General features: G+C 43.0%; 1 protein-coding gene across 1 annotated transcript in view; it reads left to right on the top strand.

The window, feature by feature from the left end:
* GADL1 (glutamate decarboxylase like 1) overlaps window positions 1-25,728 on the top strand; it is a 167,035-nt gene that overhangs the window by 25,141 nt on the left and 116,166 nt on the right. Inside the window, exons 2-8 of the mRNA XM_019422854.2 lie at window positions 4,993-5,165; window positions 12,876-13,002; window positions 15,277-15,367; window positions 18,848-18,954; window positions 19,659-19,774; window positions 24,843-24,922; window positions 25,045-25,099. Coding sequence (XP_019278399.1) covers window positions 4,993-5,165; window positions 12,876-13,002; window positions 15,277-15,367; window positions 18,848-18,954; window positions 19,659-19,774; window positions 24,843-24,922; window positions 25,045-25,099 — 749 coding nt within the window. The remainder of the gene's footprint in view (window positions 1-4,992; window positions 5,166-12,875; window positions 13,003-15,276; window positions 15,368-18,847; window positions 18,955-19,658; window positions 19,775-24,842; window positions 24,923-25,044; window positions 25,100-25,728) is intronic.

Here is a 25,728-nt window from a genome sequence, read left to right as displayed (position 1 = left end):
CCCCGGTTTCACCATTTACTAGCTCTGTGACGCTGGGCAAGCCAGTTAAACCGTCTGTGTCTCAGTTTCCTCAGCCGTAACACGGAATACATAACTGGAGTTTTTGCGACCGTTAAATTTGTTAAATCTGTAAAACTTCGAGAACAGAGCTGGACACGTAGCCTGTAGACATGTCTCGTGTGGCTGTAAATTTTGAGGACCTAATCTCCCCGTGAGACTTGGAGGTCCTTGAAGAAATGATCCCCTTCGCGTGTTTGGCCCCTAAAATGGGGCCTGTGTGGTGGCCTGTGTGGCAGGTGATGGCTACATGCTTGTTGAAATGAATGCCTAAGTATTAGAGAGAGCCTAGACAACTAAAGCTGTTAGATTTTGGGAGGACCTTAGCGGTCACCAGAACAGTGAATCGTAAGTCCAGCTGGACATTAGTGTGTTTCAGCAGCGTTAGTATAAGTTAGAGGGCTTGCTGAATTCCAGATTTTGAACGCAGCCTAGAACAAAATCGTTTGAGTAGCAACTTAGGCATCTGAATCTTACTCAGCTTTTCTGGTAGCCAGACCAGCACTTTCCTTTGTGTCCTATTTTGTGGATAAGGAAACTGAGACACAAAGAGGTTGTACTCTCCCAGGATCGGGGAGCGTGGGAGAGATCAAGTGAGACTAGAACTCAGCTAACCTGACATCGTGGCCACTGGGTTGTGCAGGGGATCTTTGGATTGTATGAAGGGATTGCGTAAGATGACTTCCCAGACGTCTCTGCCGTCAGCCAGGCGGTCCTCAGAGTTACTGAGTGCCTACGCGTGCTAGCTGCCGAACGGGTTTCTGACGTGACCAGGAAAACGAGACACGCATCCTTTTCCTGTAGGATTTTACAGTCTGGTGCAAGAAATCAAACCGCTGCACAGAAACCACAGTGCAAGCTGGAGAGTGACAAGGCAGGAGGTGTGGAGAGCTGCCCGCTCAGTGGGGGCTGAACTGCATGACCGCCATCTTGTGTCCTGAACATTCTGGCAGGAAGTACTGCTGTGTTTACGGGGCAACCCCCCACTCTGTGGCCCCTCTTTCTACTCTTCCACTGTGGCCCCTTGGTCTAGAGTTCATTACCTTGTCATTTGACCACGCTGAGGAGATTTTCCCTTTCTACTATTGTAGCTTACTGTCACAGGGAGTTTCACTTCCCCTCCGTGCACTTATGTATTTAATAAGTATTATTGGTTGCCTGTTACTGTTAGCTAAAATTTATAGAGCCAGCTAATATTAATGACTTTTTTTTTTTTTTGCGTGCCCACTACCTAGCAGCCACTGTTTTAAGTCTTCATCTGTGTTAATTTACTTAATCCTGCGTCAAAGGAAGAGGCCACTGCTCAAGAACTGAAACAATATTTGAAGTTGAATGTATTGGTTGCTCACCAAGGAAATCTGCGCATCTCTTTGAACAAAGCAAACATTGATCTCATACAGAGCTTTGGGAGGCATGGGATTGGAGAGCCGGTGGACCTTCACAAGTCAGAGTTTAAGGGGTCGACTGCCTTTCACATTTGGAAGTGTGGTTCCTAGGGTGAGGCTGGATGGACTGACTTTCAGAAGTCAAATTCCTACAAGAAAAGGAAGGTACAGCTCAGTTTCCTGTTGAACCTCCTCCCTGTTCTTCTTCCTGTTCCTCCCGTGTCTTCTGTAGGCCATGGATTGTATGACTTGTATTCTATATCTACCCCGTCCCCAGCCAAAGTTGTCTCCCGCTCAGTTAGTCAGGTAACTTACAATGGCATCTCAGAGAAGGGGACATTATCATTGGTTGGTTGAAGGGTCAAGGAGAGCTTCTTCTATGTAATAGCCAACAAAGGCTTATCAGACTCCTATAAATTGCCAGGTGCTTTCGAGGTGCTACAGAAACACAAGTGAAACCAACAGACAGAAGCTTATACAGCCAAACCTCTATTGGAGAGACAGATACTTAGACAAATAAGTAAATAAGTTTTTATTATATGTCACATCATGGTCACTAATTTTGAGTCAAATAAAGCAGAGAAAGAAGGTGGAGGTGAGAAGTGGCTACAGTTTGAAATCAGGTCGTCAAGAAGGCCTCTTTGAGAAGCTCATGTTTAAGAAAAGAGTGAAGAATAGTGAAGAGGCCAAGGTGGATGGAACTTGGGGAGCTTGGAGGACAGTAGTAATAGATGAGGTTTGAAGTCCAGGAGATGATGGGGACAGGAGATCATTTAGGGCCTTAGAGCTCATTATAAGGACTTTGACTTTTTGGTTGATGAGATACAGAGCCATTGGATGGTTTAAGTCAGCCTTGATCTGACATATCGATTCAAGGGGAACATAAGAGCTACTATGTTGAGCATAGTCTGTACGACATGCAGGACAAGGGTGAGAGCCAAGGGTTAGCTGGGAGGCTACTGCACTAATCCAAGCTTTTGATGGTGGTCTGGACTAAGGTGGTAGGGGAAGGGGTGATGAAAAACAGTCATATTTTGGATTTATTCTTCATGGAAGATTCTTCCCATTGAAAGACTTCATTATTAACCACTATACACACTAGCAGTTAGATTGGAAATCCTGGGTACATATCCCAGAAGATCACAGTTTGACCTACTTACACAACCTGGGAAAAAGCATGGGGAAGAAGAGGCACATTGTCACATCTGGCAATAGAATTAGAATGTATATATCAAGAAAAGAAGCATAATCTGTCTCCAGTTCTTTATAGTTTTTATAGATTTTCTCACAGATAATTGCATGAAATATGGGGATTTCTTTGCTGTGGAGACAGAGATGACTTTAGTTTCAATTTCACTGCTTTTCTGGTTGCAAGTGGGTGTTTGACATTTTGTGTGTGTGTGAGAGAGAGAGAAACAGAGAGAGAGAGGGGAGAGAGAGAGAGAGAGAGAGAGAGAGAGATTGATTCTGAGAGGGCTACAGAGTGACTGCTATTCCCTGAACGATAAAAACCTGAAATCCTACTAATGAGGTTAAAAAAAACTAACTTTTTCTCTCTGCCTAATAATAGCCCTGCCTACTGACATAACCAGGGTTCCCTGAATAATCGCCCTCTTTTCCAGTTTATTTTTAGAACCTAAAATTGGGAGGGAGGAAAGTGCCTTTAGGTGTTACAGGCTTCCCATCTGAAAGCTCAAACCCCGGGCTTCCACATTTGGCCCTGAGCCATGTTGAATGCACCCTTTCAAGTGAAAGATAAGTCAAAGTGAAGGGTGGAACTGAAATCCATCCTTGGAGCTCTGGATGGTTTACCCTTCAGCATGAGGTTAAAAGATTGATCCTCTGCTGCAGAACCCGGCTTTCCCAAATTGGGGAATCTGCCTGTGCCATTTTTATCTGCCTCCATGGACACCAATTGGGTTTGCCAGTAACAGAAGTAAAGCCACAGAATTTTACCAAAATGAACTACTTTGAGGAAAAGACGGACTTTAAGGCATAATAAATGTTAATACTGTTATGCTTTTTATGCTTTAGTAAGCACAAAAATATTTGAAACGCTTATGGGCCACTGGCATGTTTAAGGTAGACTTACAAAGTACAAGCAAGGCACTGTTCTGGGTGTGGTGCTGAAAAATAGTTTTAAAACTTGTTTCTGGAAATTTCCACAATGTACTATACAGGAGGAAAGAGAGACACTGATTAGAGAAAGAATAAAATTGAATCAAAGCTTGTGGCAGATATTGGTGGAATATTTGGATGAAGTTGCCAGAATTATTTTTGTGGAGGGCTATTTTGGGTAGGCAGTAACCTTTATTCTCAGATATAGATTTCCATGTTGACTTTTAACCTTTAGTCACTGACTGGCAGTTGTACCTTCCTGAAAATGTTCTGTTCCATCCTTCTGCCTGTGCCCAAACTGAAAGTTTGAAAAATTTAAGGGTATCAAATGTGGGTTTACACCAACCATCATGCATCTCACTTGTCTTTTCTTCTTCTTCCATAAAAAAGTGGCTGAGTATATGTAAGGAGGGGCCCTCAGGGACAAAAGCAGTGTCTTTAATATAGAGGGTCATTTATTTTTTTTTTATTTATTTTTTTAGACTTTCTTTTTTTTTATTTTTTTGAATTTTTTTTCCAATATATGAAATTTATTGTCAAATTGGTTTCCATACAACACCCAGTGCTCATCCCAAAAGGTGCCCTCCTCAATACCCATCACCCACCCTCCCTTCCCTCCCACCCCCCCATCAACCCTCAGTTTGTTCTCAGTTTTTAAGAGTCTCTTATGCTTTGGCTCTCTCCCACTCTAACCTCTTTTTTTTTTTTCTTCCCCTCCCCCATGGGTTTCTGTTAAGTTTCTCAGGATCCAAGCATGAGCTTCAAGTGTAAAGTTAAGAGAGGTGACCTAGACATCATTTTTTCTTCAGGAATGACTTATTCCTACAAAAGGAATATATGGCAGTCCTTAACAAATTACAGAAGAGTGTATGTGCACAAAAGAGACATGGGCTTGTGTCTACAATCATCTTTTTGTACATGTGTTTGAAAGGTGTTTGCAAGAGTGAGTAAAGTAGGTTGAATTTACATTTCTTGAGCTCCTCCGCACTCCCTGATGCTAAACAAGATGCTGCAGGAATGGAAAATAGAACTTTCTTTCCTTAACTCTATTATGCCATTGGGAACTATAAAAAATGGTCAGCTTCAACTCCCCACATGTATTAAAAGAGATATGGGGCGCCTGGGTGGCTCAGTCGGTTGAGCATCCAACTTTGGCTCAGGTCATGTTCTCGCGGTTCATGGGTTCGAGCCCCGCTTCGGGCTCTGTGCTGACAGCTCAGAGCTCAGAGCCTGGAGCCTGCTTCCGATTCTGTGTCTCCCTCTCTCTCTGCCCCTCCCCCACTCACATTCTGTCTTTCTCAAAAATAAATAAAAACATTGAAAAAAAGAGATACACCATTCGAAGCTGGGGTAGTGATCCATTTTTCCCCTTGTGTTTTGTTGTGATCTGATTAGATTCCATCTCAGACATGATCTGTTTGTGTGCTTGCAGGAGACCCCCATCAACAAGAGATGGTTCCAAGTAAGAAGAGTGCTGTTCTCGTGGATGGGGTTGTACTGAACGGCCCCACAACAGACGCAAAAGCAGGAGAAAAATTTGTGGAAGAGGCCTGTAGGCTAATCATGGAAGAGGTGGTTTTGAAGGCTACAGATGTCAGTGAGAAGGTAAAGATAAACGACACCTGTCAGAAATCTGAGGAATGGGAAAGATAGGTTCTTTCCCAATCTGGTGGTTCGATGTAAGGGAAAATGGGAAGCTCATGCTATTATTTCCTTCCTACCTTTGTTTCAAGGGGATCCCGGGAAACAAAGTGTGAGCCCCACCCCCTTCCCCCCAGCATCTACTTTCCTAGGAGGGTTGGCGCCTAACTTTGGCAGCCATCTTTTCTTGGGAGACTGGCTGAGACCTCAGACCTTGACCATGAGGGCATGAAACACAGGAATGAAGCTTCTGCGCTGTAACCGTGTTGATTATAAATAACCTGATGATCTGATTTATACATGCCCTAAAAAATACTCTGCTCTCCATTGTCATGGGCACATTCTTTTTGTTACTGGTAAAACACAAGTGGAATGGGGAAAAGGGTATGAAAAGTTTTAAAATTTATCTAAAGGTCCTTCTCAGGAGCTTGTCTGAGCTCAACTGGAAATCTTGGTTAAGTCTGACTTCTGACTGGTACCAATTACTGGGCCTAGGTTTCAAATTCAGGCTCCAATTCAGATTCAAATTGATACTTCAATTATTACTAATCACATCTACTCTTAGGAGTGTTTACTGTGTGCCAGGTGATGTTCTCAGGACTATTCCATATGAATTTGTGCATTTAATCCTTACAAAAACACTAAGAAGCAGGGGCTATATGTTAACTCTCTTTTAAGGATGAGGAAAAAAGTGAGGCACAGGAGGTCAAGTCCTCTGCCCAAGGTCATGTGTTAGTAGGCATTAGAGGTGGCACGAAAATCCACGCAGCCTGGCTTGAGTCTGTGCTTTGAACTTCTCCTCTGTGTGTCTCTTATAATTGCTCAATTATCCTTTATCACATTGATTATCTTTCCTATTGGAGTCGAATTATCAATGAATAGATGTATAGGAGGGATTCTTATTCCAATTCTATTAGTCAAAAATAAATATCGTTTAAAAAAGATTTTGAATGTGGAACGGGATTTATTCTGAATTTTTGATCATACGCATTTGGGAAAACTAATAGGAATAAAGGTGAAAGTGTCTCGTGAACTTAGAATAGCTACATTCCAGGCAAAATCACTGATGGTATTTCTTGCTTACATATTTATAATTGCATATTTTCTGGTCTTATCTGTACTTGTGAAATATTTTGGACCGGCTTCACTTTGGAGCGCACTGCTTTGCTGGTAAGCTTTTTTCCTTTTTAATTGGCCTCTATTCAGTCATTAAATATTAACTGAGTATTAGCTACGGGTAAGCCATTATATTTGGCCCTGGGGGATATAAAGACAAATAAGATAAAAGCTCAGCTTTGAACAGAATTTATAGTCTAATTGGAAGGGTGAGTTTTCACTGGACAAGAGAACAGGGGGTCCCAGTAAGAATGTGATAAATGTGTGTGATTGGGGCTGACTTCGGGGATTTCACAGAGGAGTGGGCAGTCTGAGCTTTGATGTGGGTTGTGAAGGTCAAGTAAGATTTTGAAGGGCAGAGAGAAGCCGACCCATGTGTGCTGAAGAAAGCGGGAAGGCAAAGAATGGAAAGAGCATTGCAAAAGGGAAATTTTGCCCAGAAAGAAGGGCGCATGTAGGGGACTAATGGGAGATAAGACAAGAAGGGGAGACTTAAGATCCTAAGTTATCAGTTAAGGAACCACAAGTTGATTGCAGTACAGTCACTGTGCAGTCTCTCCATGTGAAGTTGGGTTGAAAGCTATGTTGAAGTTGGGTTGAAAGCTATGTTGAATTTGGGAGAAGGAGGTGGAATTTTTATGTCGTGAATCTAGTCTACTTTCTCAGAGATCCAACAAGGCACCTTTGAAAGGTGACCTTCAGATACATCCCCACACTTTGTGAGTTGATTACTTCTAGTGTCTTCTCTTACAGACATTAAAAAAAAATTGAGTTATAGGGACGCCTGGGTGGCTCAGTCAGCTAAGCACCCGGCTCTCGACTTCAGCTTGGATCATGATCTCACAGTTTATGGGTTCGAGCCCTACACTGGGCTCTGTGCTGACAGTGTGGAGCCTGCTTGGGATTCTGTCTCCCTCTCTCTCTGCCCCTCCCCTGCTCGCTCTCTATCTCTGTCTCAAAATAAATAAAAGTTAAAAAAAAAACTTAAAAAATTAACTTACAATTTACTTTTAGTAACATTTGCTCCTTTCGGTGTGTGGTTATATGAGTTTGATAAGTCATGTAACTACACCGCAATCAAGATATAGAACAGTTCCATCACCCCCTCTACAATCAACCCTGGGACCATCTATAGTCAACCCTGCCCCTCGCCTTAGCCCCTGACAGCTGCTGACCTGTTTTCTGTGCCCGTATTTTTTTTTTCTTTTGCCTTTTCCAGAATGTCAGATAGGTGGGATTCTGTCACAAGAGGCTTTTTGAGGCTTGCAATTTTCCCCTCAGCAAAATGCATCTGAGATTTATTCATGTTGTTGTGTATACAGGGATGCCTCATTTCACTTTAGTGTCCTTTGCCAATATTATGTTTTCTACAAGTTGGGGGGTCTGTGGCAACCCTCCATCTACTAGGTCTATTGGTGCCATTTTCCAACAGCATTTGCTCACTTCGTGTCTCTGTGTTGCATTTTGGTAATTCTCACATTATTTCAAACTTTTTCATTATTACATCTGTTATATATTATAACAAATTCTAAAATATTGGAATATTTTTTATATTTCTTACGATCAGGGATCTCTGATGTTGCTGTTGTAGTTGTGTTGAGGCACCACAAACCACACCCATATGACAGTGAATTTAACTGTTTGTATTCTGACTGTTCTGCCCATTGGCAGTTAGTTCCCGGGTTTCTCCACCCTGTCCTTGGGCCTCCCTATTTGGAGACACAACAGTATTGAAATAAGACCACTGAATAACCCTGAAATGGCCTCTGGGTGTTCACATGAAAGGAACAGGTGCATGTCTCTCACTTTAAATCAAAAGCTAAGGGGCGCCTGGGTGGCTCAGTCGGTTAAGCATCCGACTTCAGCTCCGGTCATGATCTCACGGTTCGTGGGTTTGAGCCCCGTGTCAGGCTCTGTGCTGACAGCCCAGAGCCTGGAGCCTGCTTCAGATTCTGTGTCTCCCTCTTGCTCTCTGCCCCTTTCCCGCTTGTGCTCTGTCTCTCTGTGTCTCTCCAAAATAAATAAAAATGTTAAAAAAAAAATTTTTAAATCAAAAGCTAGGAATGATTCAGCTTAGTGAGGAAGGCATTTTGAAAGCCAAGATAGGCCAAAAGCTAGGCACTTTGCATCCGTTAGCCACATCGTGGCTCCAAAAGGAAAAGTTCTCGAAGAAAATTAAAAAGTGCTACTCCAGTGAACACATGAATGATGGGAAAGTAAAACAACCTTACTGCTGATATGGAGAAAGCATTAGTGGTCTGGGTAGAAGACCAAACCAGCCACAACGTTATCTCTTAAGCCAAAGGCTGATCCAGAGCAAGGCCCTAACTCTCCTCCGTTCTAGGAAGGCTGAGAGAGGTGAGGGAGCTGCAGAAGAAGAGTTTGAAGCTCGCAGAGAGTGGTTCGTGAGGTGTAAGGGAAGAAGCCGATTCTGTAACAAAAAAGTTCAGGGTGAAGCAGCCAGTGCTGACACAGAAACTACAGCAGGTTATCCAAAAGACCTACACTAAACACAGATTTTCAATGCAGACGAAACAGCCTTCTATCGGAAGATGCCACCTAGGACTTTTAAGCTGGAGAGGAGAGGCCAGGCCCGGCTTCAAAGCTTCAAAGGGCAGGCTGACTGTCTTGTTAGGGGCTAATACAGCTGGTGACTCGAAGCCAGTGCTCACTGACCATTCTGGAAATCCCAGGACCCTTAAGGACGTTGCTAAATCTCCCGTGCCTGTGCTCCGTAAATGGGACAACAAAGCCTGGATGACAGCACCTCTGTTTATAACATAGTTTACTCGATATTTTCAGCCCAAAGTTGAGACCTACTGCTCAGAAGAGAGATTCCTTTCAAAATATCACTGCTCATTCATAATGCACATAATGTCACCCAAGAACTCTGATAGAGATGTGCAAGATGAATGGTCCCATGCCTGCTAACATAACACCCATTCTGCAGTCCGTGGATCAAGGAGTGATTTCAACTTTCAGGTCATATTATTTAAGAAATATATTTTGCAAGGTTATAGCTACCACAGATAGTGATTCTTCTGATAGATATGGGCAAAATAATTTAAAAAAAAAAGAGCATTCTGGAAAGGATTTGCCATTCCAGATGCCATAAATAACATTTGTGAAACATGGGAAGAAGTCAAAATATCAACCTTAAGAGGAGTTTGAAAGAAGGTGATTCCAACCGTCATGGATGGCTTGGACGGTTTAAGTCTTTGGTGGGGTTAGTAACTGCAGATGTGGAAACAGCAAGAGAACCAGAATTAGAAGCGGAGCCCGAAGAGGGGACTGCATGGCTGCAATCTCATGAGACAACTTGCACGGATGAGGAGTTGCTTCTTATGAATGGGCAGAGAAAGTGGTTTCTTGAGATGAATCTACTGCTGGGGAAGATGCTGTGAAGGCTGTTAAAACGGCAACAAAGGATTTGGAATAAGACATTAGCTTCGTTGACAAAGACGTGGCAAGGGTCTGTGAGGATTGACCTTGATTCTGGAAAAGGTCCTACCGTGGGCAAGATGCTGAGAGCATCACATGCTACCGAGAAACCGTTCATGAAAGGAAGAGCCGGTTGATGCAGCAAACTTTATTGTTGTCTTATTTGAAGAAATTGCCACACAGCCGCCCCAACCTTGAGCAGCGACCGTCTCGATCAGACAGCAGCCATCAACGCTGAGGCAAGGCCCTGTGCCCCATGATGGTTTGCGTCTTTTAGCAATAAAGTAGTGTTGCTCCATAATCTCCTCAGGGGCTTCCTGGGTGAAATCTGAAACTGGCTCCTGGCAGAGGGCAGGGAGAGACCAAAGAAACGAACAGGCCGCTCCAGGTTGGTGGTGGCAGTTTTAATGAGCAAAGGGAACTTACATAGACTTGTCTTGGCGGCAGCAAGATGGGTGGATCCCTGAGCCTGCCTGCCTTATCTACAAAGTTTATATACATAGAGATAGATAGAGGCCTCAACTGGGTTCAGCCAAATACACTGTGCGACTGTTGTCAACACCACGTCATCTCAAGACTGTGTCCTCAGAGCCGAAAATGTGACTTGAACCCACATTCCAAGGACGGGGAGGGGGTGAGTAGCCTCCAAGTGCCCGGGTCCAGCTTGTGGGTCACCTGGGTGGTCACCTCTTCTCAATGACCTCCCCCAACAAGTGTTTTTTAATTACGGTGCGGACATTTTTTTGAGACATGATGCTATCGCACACTTAATAGGCTATATATAGAGGACAGTGTAAACATCCCTTTTATAGGCACTGGGAAACCAAAAGTGTGTTGGACTCACTTTATTCTGATAGTCACTTTATTGAGGTGGTCTGGAGCCAAACCTGCAGTGTCTCTGAGATACGCTTGTATCAATAGTCATTCCTTTTGATGGTCTCACTTTTGATTGAACTCTGCCTATTATGGTTCTCACATCAGACTTTAATTTCATACCTCTTGTACAACTTAGCATTTCCTCCTTCTTTCCCCAACCTCCCACCTCCCAGTCTCCTGACTTCCTGGCTACTCCCTTGTCTCTCTCCTCCTCTCCACAGCCTAACTTTTTAAAGAGTGTCTACACTCCCTCCCTCCCTCTCTTTCCTCACCTCCCACACCCTCACTCCATGGCAATCTGGCCTTCACTCCCACCTCTCTAAGCCAAACTGGTATTGCCAAGAACACCTCCTTGTTGATAAATCCCATGAGCACTTCTCAATCTTTATCAAATTCGGCCTCGCAGTAGGATTCGATAGTGATGACCATCTTCTCCTCACAACGTTCTTTTTTTCTTTGTTTTAGCAGCACTAAACTCTTCTCAGATTGTCCCTGCTTCTCTGGTTTGTCTTCCACCTCACAAGTGAGCTTCTCTCCCTTTGCCTGTATCTTAAGTGTTGTTGGTGCCCAGGTGAGATCCCGTGCCTTTCTTCTTAGCGGTAGGTTCTCTCTGAGCCATGTTATCCATATTGTATTTTCATAGTATATGCCCAGAACTGCGTTTCTTGTCTTTCACAAGAGCTTCAGGTCAACTGCTGCACTCCCTTTGGAGGTCCTGAGAGGCCTCAGACTAAATACGCTCGAACCTCATCATCCCCACCCCACATCCCACGAGATTCTCCACCCGCCTCCCCCACCCCACCATCACCACCTTCAACCCATGCACGCAAGCTACAGACCTGAGGGTTGTCCTTGGCCCATTCTTCTCCCTCATCCTTACTGTGTAATTGACTTCTGCGTTCTATTGCTTCTGCATTTTAAATATCTGTGGAAATACTTCATTCCACTGGCATCCACCTCATCCAGAATACCACCTTCTCTTGCCTGGTTTAATACAGTAACCCCTCATTTCCAATTTCACATGGAATCGTCACATAGCAACTAAAGCTATTGTCCAAAACACAAATATGTTCATAGCATTCCCCTGTCCCAAACATTTCAGCGTCTGCCTTCGAGCCAAGTTCAAACCCTGTGACATGCCAGAGGAAATCTGTCATGATCAGAGTCTTGTTTATCCCATTCAGTCATTCATTAATCCTTTTGTTCATCACATCTTTATGGAGCACTTCTTACGTGGTGGGCACTGTGTTAGCTACTTGGGAGCAGCGAGCACAGATGGACATCTCTGCTCTTGTGGACATTATGTGGGACATAATAAATGAATTACATGGTAGGTTGAAAGGTGGCAAGTGGTATGGAAAAAGGAAGAGCAGAAAAAGTTGGGGGGGGGGCTGACAGAGATGGGACAGGGTGCAGCTCGTGATGTTAAATAAGGGAATTGGGATTGCTATCATTGAGAAAGTGACTTTGAGCAAAGCTCTGAAAGAACAGAGGAGGTTAGCCGTGAGGACATTTGAGACATGAGCATCCAGGCAGAGGGCACAGCCAGTGGGAAGACTCCAAGGTGGGGGTGTTCTTGGTCTTATTTAAGGAAGAGCACGTTAGCAGGGCAGAGCCAACCAGGAGGGAAGCAGATCATACAGGATCATTTTAAGTCATTGTGAGGACTTTGGCTTTACCTTGAAGGAAGTGAACCCCTGAGATATGTCAGCAGAGGAACGACCATAGCTTCGATTCAAGAGGATCATTCTGGATTCTGGCTGCTAGGCTGATGGACTGTATGGGACAAGGATAGGGGTACAAGCAGAGAGACTAGCTAGGAAGTTATCGTGGCGTGCCAGCTTCCCTTCTTGGCCTCTCCTTCCTCAAACTCCATGCTCTAGCCACACCAAACTAACTTCACTCTTGAGATGTGCCCCTTATCTTTTAGCCTTTATGACTTCCGTTACTTCCACCTAGAGTGCCCCTTGCCTCACCCCACTGCCTAATCTTTGCTTGGTTATATATCGGTTCCCCCAGGAAGTCTTTGACCTTCCAAATCCAAGACGGGGCCCCTCATTTGTTCCAATGACATCTGGGCCACTCTCACAGCCTTTTCACGCTGAACTGTGGTGGAACATTTAAATCTCGGTCTCTCCCACCTGTCTGGGAGCTGCAGGAGGGTAGGGTCCATGATGGTAACGTCCTGTTCGTACCTGGCTCCGGTGGGTGCTCAGTTAACTGCCATTGCTGAATGTCTAGGTTTGCGAGTGGCGGCCTCCTGAACAGCTGAAGCAGCTTCTGGATTTGGACATGAGAAACACAGGAGAGCCACACCACAGGCTGTTGGAGCTCTGCCGGGATGTTATCCGCTACAGCGTCAAAACTAGTAAGACCTTTCGTTTGCTTCCTTCGTCCGTACCCCTGATAAGTTCTTATATTTTCTTAAGCACGTATTTACCTCACAGTAAAGCTGAGGATGACAGTGTTTATGAGATAAGAAAGCTAGATCAAAAAAGAGTGGTTCTGATATGTTTGCGATGGGCCATTTAATCCCTAAGACAGATTTTTTTTTTTTTTGTAAGGCCAAAGATAAATCGATGGAAAAACCGTTGGTGTTAGTGATCATATAGAAATATCATCTGTTCCTTGGCCATCCCATCCCCCGTTTATAATCATTGCTTATGTTGGTCCAAACTGCCAAAGGTCACTTTGATATTAGAATTTGTGAAGGGGTTTTAAATCCGAAAGGCCCAGAATATGCAAAAAGAAAAAAAAAAAATGCTAAGGAGGGTGTCCTTGCTATAAACAGGAATAGACGTGGAAGATACTGATGGACTCTTGGCAGTTGGTACTTGCCCAATTATTTCATCAAATCTAGCACAAATCTAGCAGGATCAAAACATGAAAACCCTTACGATGGTGTAAAAAAAAAAAAAAAAAAAAAAAAACGAACACATGGTAAGTTTCTGCCGTGATAGCTTCACAAGAAGACTTAACAACTATGATCTTTTGTAAATGCAGTAGCATGGTATTCGCCTTGGGCAGAAGTGCTATTCTAACTGTTAATACCCCATACACCCAGTGAGCAAGTTCCAAAGGTAAGAAAGTAACTTTCCCAAATATGCATTTCTCCATGGGCTGTAAAGGTAATCTAGTGCTTAAGACCATACAGGCATTATGCTTGGTGAATTCTGACACTGAACTAAATTTAGTGGAAAGAACATAATAAAATCCTGGCTAAAAATAATTGCTTTATATTCCCTTGGGAAAGTCTAGTGTATGTATCAAAAACCCAGTTAGCATTTCAAAAGAAGAGATACATATCTTATTATTATAGTGCATGTCAGAAGTGGAGAATGACATTTAATGCAGTAGATTTTTCAGTTTACTGGATATTTTCCATAATGTTACCATGGAAATCAATCATAAATTAACGCGGAACTAAAAAAAAAATCTTATTAAAATTACTTGTAGCAATGTCTGGTTTCCTCTGCCAGAGTAGAGGAAGTTTTCCACATATTATTTTTAAAAAACCATTTTCTTGGACTTTTGTTTTTTATCGAACCCCCAGTTTAAAGAGGGGAAAAAAAAAAAGAAAACCTAAAACCAAACGCCGAGCGTTGTAATGAGAAGCCACTAACTAAAAAGGTTCCCAAATACTCAAATTTAGAAATAGACCTCCTGCCTCTTTGTTCTTTGTCATGCTGGGCTTCCTATGATTGAGAATGTCAAGTCAGTTAGCCTGGTGTGTGGTGTGAATATTCACACTGTGTAAAGCCAAGAACCTTTATGAGACCTTTTATAGGAGGGGGAAAAAAATAGAAAGTTGGAACTGGAGTTGAGTCTTAAAGGCTACTGCCTTTGAAGTAAGTTGAATTAGAAAGTTTATGTAAGCCGCATGATGACTCACATCTTAGTCCATCTACATAAGCCAGTTGCACTACGAAAAACGGTCTAATCTGAAAAATGAAAAGTCACTCCCCACCGGTAGCCCAGCGTGAACCCTGTTGGCGAGTGAAATGCGTTTAAAGATAGGGAAGTTAATATCAACATTTTCAGAAGACAAAGGCAGCAGGCTTTGATACCTGGACAAAGAGTTCAAATAATCCAGTTCTCCAGGGTTCTGGTTTGGATCTGGGTTGTTAGACAAAAGGGAGCAGATAAACCAGAGGTCTCGAGGTAGTGCCCAAGTTTTGCTTAGAAACATATTATTGTTCGGTAGAAATGGTTATGAGGTGGGTCTTCAACATGTGTCTCCCTTGTACACAATTAGAATTTGAATTCTTTTTAAAGCTGTTGCATAATTTACATTCAGTAAAGTAGACAGATCTGAAGTGCTTAGCTTCATGTATTTGTACCTATCTGTGCATGAGTAACCACCACCCAGAGCAAGATAGAGACCATTTCTGGCACTCTGGGGGCTCCCTCAAGGCCCTTCCTAGACAGTATAACCTTCGCAAAGGTACCCAGAATTCTAACCTCAGTCTCCGTAGATCTGCTTTGTCTGATATTGAATGACATCTAAGTGGAATCATGCAGTATATATTCTTTTGTATCTGGCTGCTTTTCCTGTCTGAAAGATTCATTTATGTTACTGCTGTATAGATAGTATTGGTCTTTTTTATCGCTGTGTAGATGAACACTCTGTTTAAATTTACAGACCATCCCAGATTTTTCAACCAGTTGTATGCTGGACTTGATTACTACTCCTTGGTGGCCCGATTTATGACAGAAGCCTTAAACCCAAGTGTGTAAGTGCCATTTTACTGAACTCTTACACAGAGCATGCATTAGAGATGTTTTTTAAGTAGGTGAAGTTTTATTTTGTGAATTTCTATTTAATGGTTTCATTTGTACAGTGTCATCATAAATAATGGAATGATACTTAGCAGTATTTTAAAGAGCCGTTTGATTTGATAGTGGGACTGTGAGATGGTTAATGCAGGCATGGTTATCTCCACCTACCAAATGAGAAAATTGATAAAGCAACTTGTCATTCATTCCTGCATGAAAAGTCATGTCTCTGCCAAGTGCTGGAGGGATACGTTGAATAAAAACAAACCTTGACTTTGCCTTCACGAAGCAAAAAGTCTAGTGAGATAGAGATGCTCCATGCAAATTGATCAAAATTATCCACACAAATTGATCTAAACCTTTAATTCACATATGAAGAAGACGTGCATGATGCTATAAATATAAGTGGACAATTTTGTTAGTTGGGAGCTCAGGAAAGTCTTTGAGGAAATGACGACGAAGAGTTGAAGAATGAGTATAAGTTAACTAGGTGAAAAGAGGAAGGATGAATTTCAAACAGAGGAGCAGCATGTACAAAGGCCCTGTGGCAAGAGACAGCGTGATGTACCTTATAAACTGAAAGATCTTTGCAGGTGTGGCTGAATAAGCTATGGGGAGTGTGATGGAGGATGTGATTGGAGAAATGGATAGAAACCAGATATGCAGGACCCAGTGGGCCATGTTTATGAGTTATCCTAAGTACAAAGGAAAGGCTGTAAAGGTTTCTAGATCATGAGGGACCATTTGCTTATTGAAAAGATCACTGGAAATATGGAGAGTGGATTGAGGGGACCAATCGGGAGGGAATTATCTTAGGCGAGAGAGGACAGTAGCTTGGACTTAGACAGAAGTGATAAGAATAGAGAGAAAAACATGTGTTTAGAAGATAAAACAGAAAGGCCTGGGTAATATATCAGAACTTGGGAATGAGGACAAGAAGGAGGTTTATAAAATGTTGCCTGGGTTTCTGGCTTTTGTAGCTGGGTTGACTGTCATTTTATTCATTGACACAAGAAGCATTAGAAGAGGGGACTGGTTTTCAAAGATATGGTAAAAAAAAAGGCAAGAGCAAGAATTTAATTTTCAGTTGTGAGCAATTGAGTTTACAGTGACTTTGAGATATCCAAGAGTATGTATCAACCAAGCTGATATCTCTATGAAAGGGATCAGTTTAGAAGTTGTGGTGAATGATGATAATTGAAATGGTAGGCGTGGATGGGATTCCTGAAGTCAGTAAAGCTCAACTCTTTCTGTTCATTAGAATCAACCTGGGACATTTCCAAAAAATGTATTGAGGCCCAGGTCCCAACCCAGACCAATTAAATCTGAATTTCTGTGGCTATGTCCCAATCACCGGTATATTTTCAAAGCCAAACAAATGATTTTGATGAGCAGGATGAAAACACTTTGAATAAAAACAAATCAGGAGATGGAGAAGCAGTGTCTGCAGGGCAGAGTATAGAGTGAGGATAGAACACAGGACTGAGCCTTGAGGACATCTAATATTTTACCATCAGGAGGAGGAAGGCTAGCCTACCATGGAGAGAGAGAGAGAGAGAGAGAGAGAGAGGGGAAGGAGAAAATCAAACAGGAAGGCATGGAAGCCATGGAGGAGAGTGTGTCTAGAATCATATGCTGTTGAGTATTGACTGAAGACAGAGATTCAAAATTGTCCCCAGAACTGGCAGCATGGATGTCATTGGTGACTTCAGTTAGAGAAGGTTTTGTGGCGTAATGCGAGATGATACCAGCTCACAGGGAGTAGAACAGTTAAGTAAGTGGTAGATAGGCCAGAAGAGAGAGTTAAATTACCCAACTCTGTGAACCTTTCCTTGTGGATCTTGGGTTTTCTACCTTCCTTCCTGGGTTCTTTCAGTTGAAACACTGAGAGGTTTACAAAACGTTCAATCGCTGCTAAGCTGAACAATCCCCTCGAAATGTGAGGTCCTGAGAGCATCCCATGATGTCTTCTTCTCCTCTTCCATGCCTGTTCTCAGGTTCAAAGTTTGGCTGGCTTTCAAAGGCAGCCTTAAAATTAATTTTTTTAAAAAAGTGGATGATTATCTCACCATTTTTCAGGTACACATAAACGTATATACTTTTCCCCACACTTTTGCTATGTGTAAACTGGTTGCCTAGCATAGTTGAAAATAGAACTTGGATTGTTTGCAAGATGACATGATGTCTGGAGAGTGCTTGGCACATAGGGAGGTGATACATTGTGGTGTTCTGTTTTGTTGTTTCGTTTCATTTCGTGTTTTTGTTTTGCCCTGTTTCCAACATTTTCCCTTCCAGATGTTAAAATATTTGCATTAAACCCTGTGACTGTAAGTCTAAGTGTGTCTGTTTAACGTACATATTTAGAGTACCCATTTATTCAGATACACTTTAATGTACTGGCCCGATTGTCAGAGAAGGAGAATATAGACAGTTAGTCTCCGTCAGGTTATCTGGAGAAAGAAATGACTCAAACATCACAAAACAAGACATGGTAACCTTCCCAGGTTGGTTCTCGGGGAAACTGCTCTAGATGGAATTGAGCGAGCAGGATGTGTATTAAGGAATGCCTTTGGGATCAACATGGGTGAGGGGAGGGGAAGGCAGCAGGAGTGGAGGGAGACAGGAGTCCAGCTGTCATGCAGGCTCAGTGACAACCTTGGCCGACTCCATGGAGATCTCTGGAGCTACAATGGCCCTTTAGAGTGGTCTGGGGTTGGGTCCACGTGACCGTTACACCTCCAGCTAGCCCAGTCATAAGAGGAAAGGTTGTGACCTTGGGAAAGGTGGCTCCCTGAAGCTGACGCAGTTCCCAAGGGGCTAACTTAGTTTCTCTGGCAATAGCAGCTCAGCCCAGAGCAACAAACCCTCCAGTGACAGGGGATTTGGGTAGTGCTTTGCAATAAAATCACCACCTAATAAGAGATGCCCCGCAGAGTACTTCCCATCTGCACAAACACAGGAATGTAAGAGAGGAAACCCTAGCTCAAGATTCGTAGTTTCCATGTAGAATATCTAGAGCTGACTGTTAGGGTACTCATGGTTGTAATCTAGTAACACCTGGTTACCATGACAATGGTTTTTCTTTAACCGGCATCCAAAGCAGCATCCAGAGAATAAAGTGGCCACTGCTCATAGCTAATGTAAAAACTCTAGATGCACTGCCTTTATCTCTCCCTTCCCGTAAATTAAGACTTCTGAAGTAGCTTGCATATCCCTAAGGCCACCAGCTATTGGCATTTATCAAATCATGACCAGCGCTATCACTGACTGCACATGTCTCTATTTCCAATGGGATAAATGGCCCAAGACTCTACAGAGGCTCCACCCACAGGTCCATAGCCACTTGGTTTAATAAAACTCTGCGTGCATTTCTCGGGACACCAAAGGGATGGTTTGACTCTAGTCATAGAAGTGAAGTGTTTTTTATATCTATCTAGTTATACGTATGAGGTGTCCCCAGTGTTTCTGTTAGTGGAAGAAGCGGTTCTGAAGAAAATGATTGAATTTATTGGCTGGAAAGAAGGGGATGGAATATTTAACCCAGGTAAGTACAGCTAGTTATTGCCATCTCCTTTCCATTGCAAACATGTAAACATTTATTTATGTATTACGTGAGGAACAACTCCTTGAAGATTTACATATTCCAAAAGGTTGGATATTAATAATGCTATTTGTTGAGAATCTAGCGTGTTCCTCTTCCCGGAGTGACAACATTTTGCATAAATGCTAAATAACTGACGTAAATTTTAAACAAATAAGATATCTACCATTTAGGATTTATATCTAACAAATGAATTTATCTGCTCCTGGGAATTTGGAAGGGCTAGAAGTTTTTCAGTCAATTTTACTTGAGAAGATTTCTGAATCACATTTTGTTTATCCTACGGTCCTTTATTGGGACCGTAGATGAGCATGTATTATCATTTTATTAATCAGGTGACAGAATATTATTAACTATGAAGACTTGGGTACTGGCCCTCGTCCTTCGATTGAAACTCTTAGTTTGGAAAAACTCTGGCATGAGAGAATAGAGCCAAACGCCAGTCTTTGCTGAGGTTGGAAATTGCTGGAACTGGAGGTTAGGAAGTGTGTAGGAGTGATGTGTGGGACGCGGCACTCAGAAGACTCTTCCGGAGATTTGTCATTAGACTAGAACAGCTACGGCCATTCATGTCTTGCACGGTGGTTGGCACTTAGGGAGCTATACTTTCATGCTATAAATATGCCATTTCAATTTTGTTTTTGCAGGTGGTTCAGTGTCCAATATGTATGCAATGAATTTAGCTAGATACAAATACTGTCCCGATATTAAGGAAAAGGGGCTGTCTGGGTTGCCAAGATTAATCCTTTTCACGTCGGCAGAGGTAAAAAAATTATTTTTGATATCAGTTACAGATTTTCTGAGAATGCATTATTTAAGAGGGTTTGGTGTGTTTGGGGCGTCTGATATGCTTTTATCCTATCCATGTGTGACTAATATGCCTAAGTCTAACATCATATTTTCTTCCAAAGGAAATTCTGACGGGTTGGATATCGTAACCCCTGGCCACTCAGTTTTGTACATCACCTTGATTTAAAATTTACAGTCTATCACATTTTTCTTTGAGAAAGGAGAACATTCAATTTGAAAGCGCTATCTCTTTCTGTGAATCTCTCCTTCGAGTGTCTTATTTATTAGAACTTATCAGCTATGTCAGAAGACTCGCGTCTCCTTGTAAAACTGATGGCTTTGAATGGCTAACACAAAGGCTTTTCAAGAGGATAGGGAGGTGTTCAGAAACAGTGACCATCATACACACACACACACACACACACACACACGCTTTCGTGTTGCCACAATGCCCTATCTCCTTTTACTCTGCACCAAAGTAGGAGGTCCGATTTTAAGTAAGTGCTTTGGCTTTGAGCTAAGCTGCCTGGATTCAATTCCTGTCTCCACTACTAACTATCCGAGTGACCTTGGTAAGTCGATTAACTCCTCCATGCCTCAGTCTCCTAATTGTTAAAATAAGCATCAGTTAGCTGTTGTATGTACCGAATTATCCCAAAGTCCAGTGGTGTAGAACTATAGCTATCTCTCAGTGCTTATGAGCCTTGAGATAGGCCAGTTCTGCAGCTCTTGGCTGAGCTCTCTTATCTGTCTGCGGGCTGGCTGCCCAATGGCTGATCCAGGAGTGGGCTTGACAGGGGCAACTCCAGTGAGTTCTCTCTGCTCCACGTGTCTCATCCTCCAGCAGGCTAGTCCAGGTGTGTTGTCACGACCGGGGTGCAGGTGAAAACAGCCTGGAAACCCACCAGGCCTCTTGAGTCTAGGCTCAGAACTGGCACATTTTCGTTGGTCTAACTATGTGACGGGAAGGAACCCAGATCCAAGAAGTGGAAAAACAGACTCTGTCTCTTAAGGGGCCTCGATGCAAGGTCATCTGGCAAAGGGCATGAGTACAGGGAGAGGCGAACAATTCGGGGCCATCGTAGCAAGCCAGCAGGCACAGGAGCTCAGCAGTCACAGATGAGTGGGGTGTGCCAGGGATCGAATGAGTTAATGCATGTGAAGTAGGATCCGGCACATCACAGATACACAGAGGTGCTAGATTTATTAGTAGGAGGAGAATCACCTAGCTACAGTAATGTGGGTAGAATACCTAGCTACAGTAATGTGGCAAAGCTGAAGTACCATGTTATCTGAAAGGGATTCTTATTTTCCTTTTCTCTTTTTGTGCGATTCCAGTGGGTGCCTCTGTCCGTCCCACCACTGCCTCTTCCCCGCATCCCTGGCCGGAAGAGTTTAGCTTCTGTTCCTTCTGTGATAATCCAAGGTCTCTTGTCAACCACACGAGGCGGGCAAAATCTATGAGTTCTCTGTTATTTCCGGCCGGGCTTTCCCGTATCTGTTATTTTCTTTTGAGAGCATGAGTTATTAGGGTAGGAGAACCCCCATGTTTTCCTCCGTGTCTGTCTAACCTTTGTTCTGATTGGTTCAGTGCAAAGTGGGCAGCAAGTGTGGGAAGTGTCTGGAAGGAATCATCTAATCTGAGATTCTTAACTCAGCCACCTGAGGCCCTTCTTCCCAAAACCTTCTTGCGGTGAAGCCAGTGAAGAATGTTTGGGAATATAGTCATCTGGGGAAAATACTTGGTTCTTTGGGATTATTATGGAGTAGAGTTCCCCTTCTCTTCCTATGAGAGTCTCACGCTTGTGATTTCATCCAAACCTCATCCCATCACAGTGGGGGGTTAGGGATTAAACACATGAATTTTGAGGGGACACAAACACTCAGCTCACAACAACGTGAATTCTAAAGGAAAACTCCATAGCTTTGAACACACCATAGCTCCAAATGTATTATTTTCATTCCATCCATCCAGACCCTACCTTGCGGCTCATTCCCTTCCCTGTTTCTGCCAGAGAGCCTGAAGTCATAGTATTGCATTATTTTAATTCATGTTTTGGTGATCACCTTCAAAGCAATCCATTAGTTAAAAAAAAAAACCAAGAATTAAAGAAGGCTGTGTTTCCTCAATGGTCTTAAACCCTGTGTTATAGTCTTTTTGCTATATCTCTCTTGCTTACTTTTAGGTGTTGGCCCTTGGCCCGGTGATTATTTGATTATTTGTGAGTATAAGCAATATTAGGTGGTCTTCTTTTTCCAGTTTTTACGAGGCCTTCGGGGTGACCACTCCATCTCTGTCTTGCACCATCGGATGTAGATTATAGGCACGCTCCACTGAAGGTGTTTTTGCATACTGGAGCTTTTGACCGCAATCCGATTGTTGATGTGGACCTAGAACATCATAACAGAGACACCTGCACTGTCAGTGTATCCACAGCCGCCTCTGCAGGCTGAACAGGAACCAAAGAGAGGGGACACTTGGAGAAAAGTAACAAAAGTCACAAATCTATGGCTTGATTAGCAGTGAGATATGAATTCCCCTGAAGTTACAGAAATCATAGGTTTGGAATTCAAGTCATCGTGGGAATCAGCATCAAGCAGCGATCGTTGTCTGCTACTAAAAAGTGAGGGGAGGAAAGAAACTCTCCCCTCCCAGCCCAGCCAGCCGTTGGCCTAGCTCCTCTCTGGCAGGATGGAGACTGGGGTGGGGTGAGAGAGGCCAGGTGCACTTCTCAGGGTCGTGCCTCCTCACCACCTCATTCACTGCCCTCTCCGTGGCCCTTCTCTCTAGGCAAGTGTGACCTGAGTTTGAATGTTATTTCAGGTGTTCTCCACAGGCGAGCAGGTGCTTCCTACGATGTCAGGCTGGGTTCCGACCCTGCTTTAGGAATTGAGCCAGCTGTGTGCTCTTGGAGAAGTCCTTGTACAACATCCCTCTCCCTCATTCCCCAACACATGACCTGCACAGACCCCACCGCCTGGAGCTCATTTGAGCATCGGATTCGTCAGCACCAGGAGGGAGTCCAATTGTCCAGAACACCATCTATGGGAGGGGAAAGCGGTGCTTCACCGAGAAGCCCAAGGTCACAGAAAAACCCCTTTCTGGAATCAGAAAGGAAAACGTCAGTGCAATCCTGTCTTTCATGTAGACACTTGCTGTTTTATCTTGATAGAAATAAAAGCCCACTGAGATTTTGGTGTCTTCTGTAGGACGAATGAAACCTGAGGGCAGATTGGGTCTTAGAATGGCTGACTGACTTCTTTTGCCGGAGACGGGAGCAGCCACCATTTGTTTCTAAATGCAGCCGTTACTTCCGAACTCCAACCTTCTAGGTTTTTCCTTTCCTTGAAACTACTAAGCACGTCTAAAGCATTGCCTTCCTTTTTTTTCCCCCCTTCCAGGGCTCTTTGCTTCCTCTGATGCTTTCAGATGTTTAGACTTCAGTTTCGCAGACATTTTTTTTCAATCTGTCCCTATCCATCTGAGAATGACATTGGACTATACTTTGCCCTGAAGCACCTAAAGATAGCTCCACTGAAGCTATTCTCGCTCTGATTACCGGTTTTTTACTCAGCAGATCCATTACTTTGGGACATTTTGCTATTTCTTAGGCCAAAGCAATGGGATTTTCCTTATTGGCAGATGTCCGTGGGCTAGGCTACACTTTATTATTACGAGATCAATAATTGTTTGGTTGCCAGAGCCCAAGTCTCTGGTGAGAAATAATTCACCTTGGCTGTGTGTCACCTTAGCTGTGGTGGGCTGATGTAGCAAGTAGAGAATTAATTACGTTTTCATATACATTATTACTCCTCAATATGCATATGTTCTTGTAACAATTTGAAATGAATGCATCCTACAGGCACTTGGCTGTGTCCTATTTGATACTTGGAAATTAATTATTTAGGCTGGTTTCATTTTTCCTGATGGTGTTACTTCTGCATTTATTTTTACAGAGTTAAAAAAAAAGAGCTTCCAATAAAACTCTCTTGACAAAGGAAGAAAAAAATTACCACATTTGAGGGAATATATCAAGTTAAGTGTGAAGGCATGACTACTCTTTTAATGTATTCATACCTACAAATTAAATTACTAAGGGTTTTTGGTACAATAATGTCCTTTCGCACCTTCATTTTTTCTGGCATGAAACAGAATTAATTGACCACCTGTCCACACTAATGTATAAAGAGTGACATCTCCAATGTTTGAATGCTAATTATTTTATAGGCTTTATGTAGTAGGAAAAAAAGTCCCAGCAATCTAAAGCAAATACTACCATTTCCAGTAGGAAATAGGTCAGACCTAATTTTAGAGCCACATTTGAGCCTCATTCACACCAGGGCTGCAGAAAGTAGTGTGTCCATAAATTACTATTACTTTCGTTATTGTGGTTTTAGCCGCGTTCCTGATTGCCTAATTTTGATCTTACGTTTGGTACTGAGCCAGATTCGTCAAGGGTCTGATCTGCAGTTTATAAGCCATTGTTTGCTTTTGAGAACAATTAAATTCTGCTGTGGTTTGTGATTGTAGTTATGGAAGCAGAGTCTTGCTCCCTCCTTGGAGGGTTTTGAGTCAGCAGTGGACTAGATTCTGTTTCCATTAATGTTGAGTCTTATTATAGCGTCAAGAGAAACTTCTCTCGATGTTATGGAAAAACAACAGCCTCCAGTGACCAAGTTTGTTCCATATGTCAGGTTCTGTGTTAAGCCCTTTACGTGTATTTATTTCTATGAAAAACAAATGAATTCGCATTGACACACCCACTTTAAATTAGCAAACTGAGGCTTGGAGAGTGTACATTATTTTCTCAAGATTCCATAGCTGTAATTGGAATTAAATCCTAGTTTCTCTGATCCCAACCAAAGTCGATGTTTTCAACCACTGTATTAAGGAGCTCATTTAAGTGACTACTTTCTTTTTTCTTTTATGGAATCATGTTCCAAGGATTGGGCTCAGCCATATGACTTGAGATAATAGGCAATAGTTTTTTCATGCTGTGTGTTCATGTTTTCCTTTTTCTCCCTTGTCCCTTTTAATTTAGTGTCATTACTCTATGAAGAAAGCAGCCTCCTTTCTTGGGATTGGTACAGAGAATGTTTGCTTTGTGGAAACAGATGGAAGGTAATGGGGACAGGATCCGGAAGCCTGGTGGGCGGAGGGGGAATTCATACTTTTTAAAAAAGCAGTACCGATGTCTGTTCACTACTAAACATAACTGAACGTCTCAAATCTGTGTCTCTTAGAGGTAAAATGATACCTGAGGAACTGGAGAAGCAAATCTGGCAAGCCAGAAAAGAGGTGAGAGGGGAGAAAAAGAGGGAAGGAGAACGTAGGCATGTGTCTGGATACAAAGGAGAGAATTGCAGCAGCCAGACCCGTTTCTGTGTGTGGGAGAGAGAAGAGAGCTGGTTCTGGTTAGCACTAAAATAGGGAAACTCATTTACAGATGTTCTATTTCCAGGTGCTTGGCTGTCCATGTTCTGTGCAGTTTCTCAGATGTTCTCATTCCCAGGTGGCTGGAGCCTACTAAAACACTGACATCACCATATTCTGGATTCTTGCCTCGAATTAGCCTTCAAAGAAGAGCCCAGCCTCTCCAGCAGGACCCCTGTAGCCACTCTCCTACCTAACTACTGCCTGAGAATTCTATAGGCCAGACCAGGTGTCTCTGGGTTGCAGTCAGAATGATTTTGATTTCTTGAGCAATCTGCCCTCCCAGGTTGCTTCCACGCAAAGCCCATGGCATACCCATCACCTTATTTTGGGTATGGGCCTAGTATTTCAGCTCTGGCAGAATGTCCTCCCTTCCTTAGCTGCCAGAATATATTAAAGCTGACATACCCATTGCTGGGAAGGCAAGGCCTGGCCCCCTCACCTGCCATATTCCAGCTAAGGCTGGCCCTGACACCTGCTTTTTGGGGGCGTGG

This window comes from Panthera pardus, unplaced genomic scaffold (genome assembly GCF_024362965.1).
Source record: "Panthera pardus isolate Hobbes unplaced genomic scaffold, ASM2436296v1 HiC_scaffold_16, whole genome shotgun sequence".
NCBI classification, from domain to species: domain Eukaryota; kingdom Metazoa; phylum Chordata; class Mammalia; order Carnivora; family Felidae; genus Panthera; species Panthera pardus.
This window is presented reverse-complemented; position numbering and strand designations above follow the sequence as displayed.